The sequence below is a fragment of the Loa loa genome (genome assembly GCF_000183805.2).
Source record: "Loa loa unplaced genomic scaffold supercont3.3, whole genome shotgun sequence".
NCBI classification, from domain to species: Eukaryota; Metazoa; Nematoda; class Chromadorea; order Rhabditida; family Onchocercidae; genus Loa; species Loa loa.
Window position 1 is genome coordinate 64,510 of NW_018108183.1, and position 13,764 is coordinate 78,273.

At 31.3% G+C, this 13,764-nt stretch overlaps 4 protein-coding genes across 4 annotated transcripts in view; 3 read left to right on the plus strand and 1 right to left on the minus strand.

Annotated features, from left to right (window-relative positions):
• Nucleotides 1-1,195, plus strand: part of LOAG_06629 (platelet-activating factor acetylhydrolase IB subunit beta) — a 2,807-nt gene extending 1,612 nt beyond the window's left edge. The window contains exon 5 of the mRNA XM_020447192.1: nt 286-1,195. Coding sequence (XP_020302554.1) covers nt 286-410 — 125 coding nt within the window. The 3' untranslated portion in view covers nt 411-1,195. The remainder of the gene's footprint in view (nt 1-285) is intronic.
• A 225-nt stretch (nt 1,196-1,420) lies between these two features.
• On the plus strand, nt 1,421-3,474 carry LOAG_02803 (hypothetical protein). Its single transcript, XM_003138340.2, has 5 exons — nt 1,421-1,577; nt 1,823-1,943; nt 2,073-2,229; nt 2,406-2,546; nt 2,767-3,474. Exons 1-5 carry the CDS (start codon nt 1,488-1,490, stop codon nt 2,840-2,842), a joined length of 585 nt encoding a protein of 194 aa, XP_003138388.1. The 5' UTR covers nt 1,421-1,487; the 3' UTR covers nt 2,843-3,474.
• On the minus strand, nt 3,324-7,069 carry LOAG_02804 (hypothetical protein). Its single transcript, XM_020446132.1, has 6 exons — nt 7,036-7,069; nt 6,566-6,734; nt 4,664-4,758; nt 4,401-4,558; nt 3,855-3,978; nt 3,324-3,744 (listed from the first exon to the last, which is right to left on the minus strand). The coding sequence occupies exons 2-6, from the start codon at nt 6,705-6,707 to the stop codon at nt 3,634-3,636; spliced, it is 630 nt and encodes a 209-aa protein (XP_020303486.1). The 5' UTR covers nt 6,708-6,734; nt 7,036-7,069; the 3' UTR covers nt 3,324-3,633.
• A 5,267-nt stretch (nt 7,070-12,336) lies between these two features.
• Nucleotides 12,337-13,082, plus strand: LOAG_02805 (hypothetical protein; the record flags this gene model as incomplete). Its single annotated transcript, XM_003138342.1, has 3 exons — nt 12,337-12,563; nt 12,651-12,774; nt 12,948-13,082. The coding sequence occupies 3 exons, from the start codon at nt 12,337-12,339 to the stop codon at nt 13,080-13,082; spliced, it is 486 nt and encodes a 161-aa protein (XP_003138390.1).
• Nucleotides 13,083-13,764: the final 682 nt, after the last annotated feature.

A 13,764-nucleotide genomic window follows, 5' to 3' on the forward strand; every position in this document is an offset into this window, starting at 1 on the left:
ACCCATGATTTCATTTACATCTTGAAATTCGTTATTTAATAGTTTCAGCAGGAACGATTCGTTTCGAAAACGCGTGGTAACGAAGCTGACGCTTGAGTGCAGTGCTTACGGCAACTAGAATAGGTTTATTGATTTTCCGACAACCTTTTAATTAAGTTCTTATTTGGGTCGTAATTTGGTGAAATTCGTTTTATGATTAACTTTACTCGTTTTTATACTATTAAAAGCTAGTTCAACAATTTCGGCAATAATTCGCTGCACTTAAGCTTCTCTTTTATCTTTCAGGTACGAATGGCCAGATTGAATCTCATTATATGTTTGATTACGTTCATCTCACTCAAGAAGGTTATCGGAAAATATATGAGCCTGTTCTGGTTGCCGTAAGTGCTGCACTTAATCCGGACCCATGATGTCATTTATATCTTGAAATCCGGTCCTTTATAGTTTTTTTGTCACGCAATTTTGAGGCTCTCTTCATTAAGTCCTTATCTGGGTCTTAATTTGGTGAAATTCGTTCTTGTGATTAACTTTACTTGTTTTTGTATTACCAAAAAAATAGTTCAATAATTTCGGCCGTAATTATTCTGCGTATTTCAACAGTTCCGGCTTTCGTTTAAAAGATGATGCAGTGTATGCCTGTTGATCCCATCTCCTGTTTCATTGTAACATGAACTCCAGGGTACTGGATTTTTTGCTTAGTGACGAGCTGAAAAAGTACATCTCATAAATTAATTTAATCTTTATTCTATTTTGTTGAATCATTAAGAAATATCACTTAAACATGAACATGAAAGTCGTAACTAAACTTTACTTGTTTTTGTATTATTACAAGTCATTCGAGAATTTATAGGATAGTTGATGTGTACTTTGACTTTCATTTCAATCCGATTCTTTTTTCTCTCTTTCCTTGCCAGTGTCTGTTTTGTGAAACTCTGCTGTGATCTCGCTTTCTAGTTTAGCTCGATTCTTTTTACTGTTGTAAATCCATCCAAATATGTACCGAGCTATACATAATTCTTCCTTTTAGCCATGAAATCTTTAAAAAAAATGCTTTCTGTGATCCTCATATTTTTTTTCCATCTGTTGGTGATAGCAAAAATTTTATTTTATTAGTAGTTGACTCTGTCAGTAGCTTTGTCACTTTGCTACACATGTTCGGCATATCCATTGTTTATTCTATAGCATTAAGCGAGCATATGTAATATTGCTTTGTTTATATTTTATTGTTTTCGCAGAGTTTTCTGCTGCATAAATAATGTTTTTGGAAATCTTGTTCATTGTTGTTATTTGATGCAAATAGTTATCTCTATAGGGAGAAGTAATCTCCTTAACTTTTCGGTGTCAGTTTATGCATGAAGCTATTCGAGTAATTGGCTGTTGTTCTCTCAAATTTAAATTTGAAATAATTTAAAGTTTTGTTTTTCAGAGGGAGCATGTTGACTTCATCTCATCCTTTGTTAACGTATTGTTAATGCATTGAAATTACGATGTTGGCTTCAGTAATTCTGGTATCTACCAGAGGTGTACGGTCACTCAATCCTTATTACTTCCGACCACCTTGGCCAATATTCTCGAAAGTATGGTATTTTTAGAAGTGGTTTTGTTGTTCAAGTAGCATTTCATTCTGAATGACACTGGTTTTGTTTGTTCGGGAATAGTTGTAGGGATTTATTAATTTAAACTTTACAAGATTCATTAATTTATTTAAAAATAAGCATAACTATTTAGGGTGTGATTGCTCTTAGGGATTTGAAATGAGATTCCGTTAACATCCTTACAGTAAAAGATTACAATCGTCAGAATTTAAAATGTTTTTGAATAGGCTCAAGGATGGCGAAAACGCGGTCCAACAATAAATGAGCGTCACCAGCTTCCGGGACAGGATCGCGAGTTCCCAGAATTGTCGCCGAAGTTCAAGAACGAAAATCCGGAGGAACTACATCGTGAGTTTTTTCCAAATGCGATTATCTATCAATGCAACTTTATCTATTTTTTCCAAAGCGATTATCTATCAAAAAAAAAAAAAAAAACTAAAGGCATTTTTTTTGGTTGGCAACGCCTGTCTTTTCTAGACTATACTGGCGTCCAAGATGTCGGTTTTATTGATCCGGTCACTGAAGAATTTGTTCATGTTGAGGAAATGCATCCAGAATTAGTTGTTCCAGATTTACGAGGATTCCGGCTATGTCCGTATGTGTCATATCGGACCGATTTTGAGATTGAAAAGAGGTAGAATGTTTCGTAGACGTTCTACTTTTTTATCGTATTGATTATCTTCATAAGTGGAGGACTTTAAATCGCATTCTTGTCAAATGATTACGGAACCTACTTCATTCCATAGCATTTGCTGGTACCTTGATAAATGAAGGGGCTACTTCAATATCTAAATGAAGCTTTGCTTTTAGGAGAAAAAAGTTTGAAAAACTAATGGCCAAGTATGGTGGTGAAGAGGGCATTGATCCCGTAGTATTCGAAGGCGAGAAATGGCCCCCGCCGAAAACGACATCGCGCTTTTTGTTTGATATGCATTATGCGCCATTAATAAGGTTTAAATCTTCACTTTGATCCGTTTCAAATTCATTATGTAAATCGGTGTAAATCAAATCCATTGTGTAAATCATTTAGGTCTGTATTATCGCTTTTTTTTGAGACTTGTTGGGTTTAGTTTTCGCTTACAACCACATGGCTGTTTGAATTGGATGTCCTTCATAAGTTCAAAATCCTTTTTTTGAGGAATATTATCTTATTTGAAATCCACAGTTTCAGGCAGATGTATAATAACGGGGAATATTTTATGGATGCCAAGGTAGAGGACGAGATTCAGAATGACAGGTCCAAGTAATTTTAATGTTGGCGGAGTTCTGTATAAGATGACTGCACATACCCTACTGAATCGTCTTTTCACATGCTTCAACTTGACTGTGATTTTTGTGTTTCAGTTTATCTCCGCTTGTAGTCTGTTTTCTAAACTATCATTTGTAATAATTATTCAAAAGTTCTAACCCCAATTCTTTTGCGAACTATTAAATGAGCGGAAAGTGAAGTGGTATTACTCTGAATGCCAGTGATCAAGACGATTCTGTACGGTTGGAAATTGCCGTTACAGTATATTCTTGCTGGAAGCTCACCGAAATTTATTTTTTCCCAGTTTTCAGCATGGACCAGGAGGAGGGGGGAGTTGTGGATAATTCATCAGGTTAACGAGAAGCTAAAGATGACTACTTGAGTTGACCGTAACTTTAAGACTTAACTGTTGTAGTTAATCCACAACTTTGGAAGGCTTTACGTTAACTTTATAGGAATGTTTTTTATGGAACTAGGAGGTTTTGAGAGCGAATTTCTTTTTTTGAGCTCTGAATGGAACATTTTATATAAAATTAATTTAACAGCAATGCAGGGCAATGCAACATTTATGAAATTGATTTGTTATATTCAAATGATTCCAGGTGTGTTTTAGAATTGTGTATGAGTCATTAGAAATGAAAAAAAAAGTAACACATTTTTTGGACTTTGTTGTACAGATCATATTGGATGTTGTAATAGCAACTTTAAGGCAGAGGAAAAACTGGATTTGAGAAGGAGGGTATGCGTCGTCCAAACACACTTCATACGACAGAATCTGATTAAGCAAGTTCAGTGTTGAATAGCCAAATGGGGCAGCGGTGCTTCAACCGTTAAAACGCCATCCGTACTTAGCGTACTGCTGATTAGTTCTGGATTTGTTCCGCGGGGAAGCATGAACTCCTGAAGTAGAATATGTCGTTAATCCAGAAATACAGGATGTATCGAAATTGATATAAGCCGATCTGTCAAAATTAGATTGCATACAAGCAGTTAGAAGAAATATCCAGAACCTGATTATATTCTCTGAACACGGAACGTTGCGGTGTTTTTTCTTCATGTTTAGCATGGACCAAAAGTCTGTTATCAACTGTTTTCACTGTTACTTCCTCCGGTTTGTACTGTGCAACATCAAATCTGAAACATGAGGTTTGATTTCACGGTCATTTCGGCGAAGTTTGAAGTTGCTTGAATATTTGTGCCTCATCGATTAGTCATGCTAGTCAGACGTGTCTTTGAAAATAAATCGCAAAGAAGTTTTCAAGCTATATATAGTGAACAGTACTATATTCTACGCTTTTTGCCAAGCGTAATGCTTAAATATTAAATTGCAATTTTGCCTAAATACAATAACTAGCTTGAAGATCAACGTGAATATGGCATGGAGCAAGAGCCTTCCTGAAAATAAGCCACATAATCATTAAAAAAAAATTTCCTGAACCAGATATAAGTTAACCAATACATAAAAATTTGAGATCAGACTGTGCGTACGTCATAATTAATGGCATTGTAGACTACTTTTCTGGAACTTTCAACACATGACAGATCAATAAATAAACCTAAGTCTGAGCGTTTTTCCATCACTTTCATCTTTGATAAGCGGTGATTTAAGATTTTCCAGATAAGGATCGTAGGTTGGTCGAATGGACATCATATCCGGTCGCGTAAAACCTCCCTCACTACGGAACGTACTGCTTGGTGGAGGTGGACCGCTGCCCTGTAACTCTGATTGATTCAGAAAGCATGAAATCTACCAGAGGGTTTCTTTTTTTTTCAAACCTACTGGAAAAAATTTACGGAAATAGGTGCTGAGATGGATTACCTGCGTTGTGGATGATTCGTAACGTCTGGATTCTTCGCGATGATACGTGGTGGAGCGATTATCAGCCTGTGATCCTGGTTGTGATGGCGTATATCCTACAAAAGTATAGCAATTCTTTATGTTTTATGGAATGAATAAAAAGGAATCATATTCATCCAACTTCTGACAATGCTTCTACAGTGCTTCTACCATTTTGCGTTTCCTTCTTTATCTTTTTCCCTTTTTATATATTTCACTTTTTCTTTGTTTTTCTTAGTCTGTTTTTCCATTACTAAGAAAGCATTAAAGCAGTAAGTGCAATTAATTTGATTCAGTTAGTTCCAGTTTTAAATGGTGGAAGAGAAAAGGAAATGTGATCGGATACACATAAAATAAATGAGAGTTTTTAAGTAGAAATTGAGAAAGGATTTTGTTGTCAACACAATTAGTCTCGAAACTGAACGTGAACAAAGACTCTTTACAGTAAGCCTTACTTAGGCGTCATATGTTAACATTCTTAGGCTTATACTTATCAGTTCATAGCAGCAAATAATTAAATGTATGAATTAGATAAATTATCAACTGAATAATTAATGAAGCAGTTAACCGATGACACAACCTATCACCCTACTTTGTCCCACCATTCGGTCATCCTACTCATTCTTCCAGCACGAAAAACAATGGAACATTTGGAAATATCGGTGTTTATTGATTAAACTTATAAGAGATATTAGCTTACTCTAAATTTTTCACAAGGAATATCTAAATTTCAAGCAATTGGTAAGTAACGGAACAAATCCTGAATATTGAAAATTAATAAAAAGCAACAATATATACACTAATATATGGGAACAAAAATGAAAGAAAAATGAAATGATTAAAAGCAAAACTTTGTGACATTACGACCAGATACCTTTTCCCCCAACAGAAACAGTAGACTAAAAAGAAGAAAAGAGAAAATGAAATGACATACTGATGGAATTATTGATCAACCCAAACAATAAACAAGATATATTTCCATATGATTTTTATGAGGATGACACAAGCAGTTGATTTATTAGCGTAAAACCAAATGATGCCTCCTATCATTCCACAGATATATCTACGTATGAAATGAATGAAGCATATCATTATTATTGTTATTTCAAATATAGATAATTTACTTCACATGAATTACGATATATATGTATACATTAAGTTGAGAATACCAATAGGCTTTTTCAAACAGTATATGATATTCTGTCTTTCGCCTTTTTTTAGCCCAATAAAGTTATTTTGTTAATTTCAATCATTGATATATTAACATATAAGCTGGTAATAATATGGTAAGAGTGATAATAAATAAAAGCATTTTATGGAAATACATATTTCGAAAGTTCCAAGTAAAAAAAAAAGAGGAAATGTATATGCAATACATACATTATGTCGTGATTTGCTATGTTTAGGGTAAAGAAATCTATTCCAATTACCACAAAATCAATTTCAATTTCATGTAAATACAAAATGAGTGTAGAGGAAAAAAAAGAAAAACAAATTAAAATAATCATTGAAGGAGAGATATGGACATATTGATCGTTTAAAAGAAAAAAAACAATCATTACAAATTGTCTGGGTTGATAAAATCTTATGGCACTACATTGAACGAATTTATATCTTTCTGACTTCCTCGATTCGTTATTTTTTTTTTTTTTTGGACGAAATTTGTAATCATCAATTGGTTTTATGATTCAGATTAAATAAAAATAAACTTTAGAAATTTCAACACTGCCAAAATCACAATTTGTATTCAAAACTTTCTCTAAAGATGAATGTAAAGTGATTTGTTTTGAAAGTAAATTTAGGGAAAACAAAGTTGCTTAGATTTCTGACACCTTAACTGGATGCTTCGGTCAATTAAGGATGAGTAGAAAAAAAAATTGATACCTTCAAATTCTTGCCTTAAACGTTTCATTTCTTCCTCCACATGCTTCATTTCGGCTTCAAAACGTTCCCGCATACTTCCAAACTCAGTATCCAATACTGAATAATTACTTGGAGTAACATCTATTTTTCTTTCTCTCTGCATTTTTCTTTCCTTTTTCTTTAGTTCTTCCTGTAAATTTTGAAAAGGAAAATTTATCGCAAAAATAAAGTTAATATGCAAACATTTTAGTATCGAACGTAACGCTACATAAACAAATGAATGACGTAATCAAGAGAGTAAATAAGCTCAAAGGCTGTAAAATGAGCATCAGAGTTTTGAAAATTTTAAAAGCTAAAGTGAAAAGCTATTTCTATTCCAGTGATAAAAATATATTTTGGAAAAGAAAGTATAATGGATATTTATTTTGAAAAGTATAGCTCGGAAATGTGTTCCCTTCAATTTAAAAAAAAAAAAAACAACAAAAAATTGCCTGGATTTGTTTTTAGTTAAATATTCAATTTTCGTAGTTACTGATGGCTTTTTTTTCTTCATTGAAAACAAAAAATTTGGTTTTCAATTTTAAATAACATTAAGAATACAAGCAATGAATAAAGATGAAAAATATTTCAAAATCAGAAAGTTTAGGAAATTCCTGGATTAAATTCTGAGTAATTTTAAAGGAAGCTTAAGAGCTATATGTTTGTTGAAACGATTTTCATTGTAAATTAGCATCATTGAATGAATGAAAGAAGGATTTGCCAGATGGTTGCGATTTTGAAGCCAAAATTAACATTAACATTTAACATTATATCAATAAAGTAGCGGGATGAAGAATAAGAAGCATTCAGGATGAAGTAAACATTGGATGACAAGAAAAAAAGGAAAGAAAAATAACTTAAATTGTAAACACAATGTGACATTGTTTATAACCAAAACATAAATTGTTTGTTGAGAAAGGGAAAAATATCTATTAAAATATGACTAACCATTTTTTCCCCATCAACTAACTATAACAAATCTTCGAAATGTGAATCTACTAATTGACTAAAGAATAAATTGAAGTTAAAAAAACATTCTAATTTTTGGACCTTAGTTGTCAGTAAAGAATTTTATTTGTAAGTTTGACAAATTTCTTATTTCACTATGTAAAGTGAAAATTTAAATTTAATCCAAAGGTCATTGAAATCATTTAAAGTTCAATTAATTCTTACTTGGGAATTATATGAATTTAATAAGTATGCATTGGTTACGAAAACAATTATATTAAGGAGTTTTATTTGTAAACATTCCTCACTCCTTTTCGGATCTCTGTTTAAAATCCGAACTAATGAGGTTTCAAAATCAATGATTTCACCGTTAGATGACATCACTATTTAAACTTGGGTCCCTGATTTCTTGATCTCGATTTAGGTTTAAGGTTTCCGAAATTCCGTCCTGAATTCTTTAGTGAGCGGTGCAAATCGCTCTCCCTCACTTTATACTTATCATTTCGAAATTCCCAAAGTTTCTGGAATAAAACGATGACACTACCTGCATCTCACCTACACTTCTTATCATTCACAGCATTACTGTTTATAAAAATTACAAAGAATTTCTCCTTTAGTAAGAAAATAAAAACGAAGAAAGACTGAAAATTATTTTGAGAAATTGAAAAAAAAAAGTTAACTGAGAGAAAAAAGACGGCAGTCCAATGAAGTTTTATGCGCTAACAACAAAGTAATACTTATTTCGTTGAAAAGCTTTACGGATCAAAGAACAAATGAGAATGGACAAATTAATTCTACATTTTTGTTCCGTAAACTAGTTAAAACAAACAGGAAAGCAATGGTTTATAACATCAATCCCGCTGAAATATTTAGGATCATTCTTTTTCTTTTATTTCGTTTCATTTCTTCAAAATAAAATTTAAGGGAAATTTTGGGATAGTTTCGACTTCAACTCATTTGCTTTAGTTTAATTTCATTATTGGAAATTTTACAATGAGAAGAATTTTCAGTTCTTCAATTTTATTGTAATGATGAAAGAATGGAGGAAGAATGCCACTTCTAAGATATCTTTATTTATGATCAAACTATGTGCAAATGCTATGTTTAAACGGTTCTTTTCAAATGATAAATAAGCATCAACATTTTTCCGCAATAGCGGAAGTTCGATTTGCAAGCATCAGTTAAACGCATAAATTTAAATTTAGAAAAAAATGCATTATTACATAAATTCAAAAGCGGTAATTGAATTCGTATTATGTTACCATGAAGTATATAATTTTTCAAGGATGATACAGTGCTTGTTTATGTTTCAACAAACATGACGAAAAATTGTTATTGCTAGATTTCAATGACTGAAAAATTTCCAGCATTTCCAGAAGTACATATAACAAAGATCAAACGAGAAATTTCGCTAATGCACATTTGGCTCAATTAACTTCATAAAATAAGCTTTTAGTAAACCTTAGTAAAATGGTGAAATCGGATAGCATACAGATAATGTCATCTAAACGAACAGAAAACATTTATAATAAACCTAATGATAGTTCAAATTCCCAACACATACTGCAACTGATAGCTTTCTGGAATGCAAGTAGCAAACAAAAAAACAATCATTAAATGATAACTCAGTAGAATGAATGCTAAATAAATGAAGTATAAAGAAAAAAAGTTAAAAAATGAAATATCTAATTCGGAGGGAAAAAAAGGCGCATTAATTAAATGTTATAGAATTATATTTTGATATTTGAAAGTAATTATCATATAATATGATTATATGAAATAATCAGTAATAACAGGGGTAAAAAAAAAAAGGCTGATGTTTTTTCTTTCGTTTCCGTTTTTTTTTTTTTTTTCTTTTCTTTCAGGATAGCAGTTGTTCATTCTATTTGATGATCGAAAAAAAAAAAAAGTATCGTTAGAATTTTATTTAATGCTTACCGTTTTTTTTTAACAAAACTAACATTGTACTTTAAAAATTCCCCTAAATTACATAACTTTTCATTTTCTTTCTTGCTTTTCCCTCCACAAAACACATATGTATATATTCTAAATAACAAAATGAAATATCATAAATTCACCAATACATACATATCGCTACGGAAAACAACTGTATGAATCAGTTCGACCGTATTCGGAATTGGAACATTTTTTTTTAAATAAACAAGGGAAAAAAAGCGTATATTTATATAATTGTTTTTATATTAAGGGAGAAAAAAAAACGAGTTACCTATTAAAAATCAAGAAAAAAAACTAAGGTAAATTTTCCTAATAGGAAAAGTATTTATACAAATGATTTTTTTTTTTAAGAATGACAATAAATCGAATTAAGAAATTTAATTCAAACTTGTTATGTTTAACATAACACAAATATGTTTACCTAACAAATCATCCATAAAGAATTTATTTCAAAATAGATGAAATGAAAACAAAAAAAAGGACGAAAAACAAGATTTTAAAATTGAACTTTCAATTCCATTAACTCAATCACAAGGATTCCACTTCATTCATGTGGTAACCCTTCAACTAAAAAAATTCCATTCACTACTGTATAGATGATAGGGAAATAATAGGACTGAAATTACTGTACGAACTATTTATAAATATACTGAACAACTGCAGGTTTGTTATCACAAATTATCAGCGTAATAAATTGATAATAAGTATATCAGCTTCCCATCCTCCTCCCTCCTCAAAAAAAAGTATCACTTCTGATAAACAATTATTTAAATTTGAAGTGAAGTTCAATTTTATAAATATAATAAAAGATTAATACAATCTGTAGGAAAAAAACAACGAAATACTGCAAACATTTCAACAGTAATCATTCATTTCTTATTTTGTCAACATTGCAGTTCCAACACATTTTAAACATGATTTCTAATATAGGATATATCGGGACCGAAAAAAGAGCCTCAAGCTGGTTTACTAAACCAATTTGCAAATTTAGTGTTCGTGTTGAAATAAGTCTGATGCAAAAAATTCAAATTCATCTTTAAAAAGGATGGAAATTTTTCAGTGAAAACTGATGTAACATTAATTTACATCTTTTAATCTCTAATTTCAATTTCAAGGAAATAAAATAGCAGTTCAATAAATCAGTAGACTGATAGTATGATAGTGATATCAAAGAATGTATCAATATTATAAAAAGGATATTGTTTCAACCATTTTAAGGATTATTGAGAAAATAGTACTTTAATTTTCCTTTTGAAATCCTCAAACTGATTTGATTAACATCATGGCAAATAACACTGTGTTAACGGAACGGATTAAAAAGACGTGAAAGAGTGAATGATGATGGAAGCAAATCAATTTAGAGATTTCAAAAAGAGAATCACATAATATTAAATTCAATTCCTGACAAAGTATTGCAATTATATAATTTAATGGAAATGGATTTGAATAAAAAGAAAGGAAATGAATGACTCGTATTTTAAAAAAACAATAATGATAAATGAAAAATGCTTAAGAGTGAGGAAGAGAAATTTATTTATATTGACAAACATGGTAGCATATTTTCCGGCTTAAAAAGAAGTCGGATACAACAATTTTACAAAATGTCCTTCATTAAACAACACAGTGGTGTGGACATTAGCAGAAGAAATAAATCTGTGGAAGAGCCTAGAAATTATACATACATTTTTCAGAGGTCATGACAAGAATAAGACAATAACATAAGGAGCTTTAGAAATAAGAAAGGTATGGGAAAGATTTGTTGTGTATTTTCTGCATACAATTTGATGGCATAAATGAAGGACAACATTGGACAAGAACTGCATGTTTGTGGCATTGAAAGAATTAAATTGAATCAAATTACATACCAGTTCCCTTCAATTCTCTCCTACTTTCCCATCTTTTCCCGATAATGTCTTAAAAAATTATCAAACCACCAATAGTCCAACCGGTCAGATTTGACACTTAAAGTCGTAAACGAAATTTTTAATAGATTCTCTCGTGAAGAGTAAATAGAAGGGATTCTTGGCATATTATTACCAAGAAATGGTGCACCTCAATGTACCTCAAGATCAGACGATCAAACGATAAACAAGAATATTCCAAAGGTATGTAAACGTTTAGCAATGAAATTATCGATTGATTCTCCTTCCTAAAATAACAAAGAATATTTTTGATTTCTCAAAAACTTTGAAATGAGGCAAAATTTTTTCCCAGCTACATCCTGAAATTCACTCCAAAATATCCGCAACGTAGATGGAATAAATAAATCATTCCAAATTAACGATAAGTCGTCACATACCGAAAGTTGCCATCCGATGCACAAACCAGACTCCCTTCATGTATTATAGCTTCTTGCTATCGTCATGTTTTACTTTTTCTTTTTTTTTTTGAATTTAAATTATCTCGTGGCAAATGCGTTTCACATATGGTTAAGTTCTTTTTTTTTACTGATTTAATCAACAGTAAAGGACAATTATTTTTCAGTTTAAATTAATTGAAAAGAGTGAAACATTTTCATTTTACTGTAAGGAAGTCTGAAAGTGGAGTATATTTCATATTGATTAGTGTTACATTTGTCAACAAACATTTAACATATAAATGGCTTAAAATTATCAAGTGAAGAAAATATTAAGTAATAAAAGTGAAAATTCTTTTTGAAATATATCAAACATTTATGTTCACATACATTCACAGACATACACATACATACATACATATACACTGACATATACTAGGACAGTATACTATAACAGAAGGCAGAAGCCACCGATTTCGAACGAATGAATGAATGAATTGAATGAATGAATGAATGAATGAGTGAACGAACGAACGGATGACTGGATGGATAGATGGAACGGATAGAAGGATGGAGAGATAGAATGAGCGGAAAGCAAACGCTTCGGTCGTTGGTTGATGTAAGGAATGTAAGGGGAAAGCAGGGACGATACCGCCTCGGTGTGTACGGATCCGTTCATAGAGATACACAGACAGACTCAGAAACATGTAGAGATACACATACTGTAAATATAACAGACAACAAACAATTTGTCTTTGGGAAAATAGCAAACATCAACAAGTAAGGAAGTTATCAGTAGATATCACTTGTCCATCTTAACACACTGAACATTCTAACAGTGAAGTGATAAAAAAGCGAATGATAAAGGAGAAAGGCTTTTACAAACAGTAACTTTGCAATCAATCAGCCGACAATTCATCCATCGATTGACTGTCACACTGCAAATGTTTTATCAAAATTTCGCAAGAAAACACAATCTAATGCTGTAAAGGTATTGTATGTTAACGTAGATGTAAATCTGTATGTATATGTGTATGTGTGTATGCATGTGTATGCATGTATGTATGTATGTGTATATGTGTGTGTATGTGTATGTGTATATATGTGTATGTGTAAATCTTGATGCGGAAAATTCTAATAAACGAAGAGGTGATGATACTGCAGCTGTGTTTTGGGTATGATACATTCCTTTGTATTATGAGATTGTATGAGATCTTTTCAGATCCATGTGAACTTTACATGTCATTATTCATCCGTCAATTCATTTATCATAAAACATTTCAGATTTCATTCGATTAGAAAAAAAACAAAACAAAACAAAAAATAACAAGCGAAGATATTTTAATGACGTGTACGGAAGTGTTTAAGATAGGTGATAAATGGATGAGAATACATCGATCATCGAATGGATAGCTAAAAATAATGGAAGGATGAATGTACCTTGTTATCAGATAATATAAAATAAATAATCACACAGTAAGCAATCAATCATTTGTAGAGAATTTATGGATGTAAAATTCGTTCGTTCACTTATGCTTCATTTCATTGACCTTTTCATTTTCTCCTTTCTATCTTTACACATAATTATTAGAATAAATGGTATGTTGGATGATAATTGATAATTTTCATTTTTTTCCTTTTTTTTGACCGAAAATTTCCAAGAATGATTTTAAAAAGTACTGAATAACTTTTACTTCTGCTAACCAAAATATATCCATAAAGATGGAAGGGAAAATTGAATTCAAGCTGTAAATTTAAAAGGAATTATTTTCATGTTTTAACTTATCTTTCAATCATACAATGACAGAGGAAGAAGGGAAAAAATAAAAGAAGGGAAATGAAGTAAATGGGAGAGGATGACAGGAAGTGAGATGGAAATGTTAAGAAGAATTAATTTAACATTCATGACATACAAACAACTTTAGGAATTTCATTAACCTAACATATATACATGCTATTCTGAAACGTCCACTAATTTAGA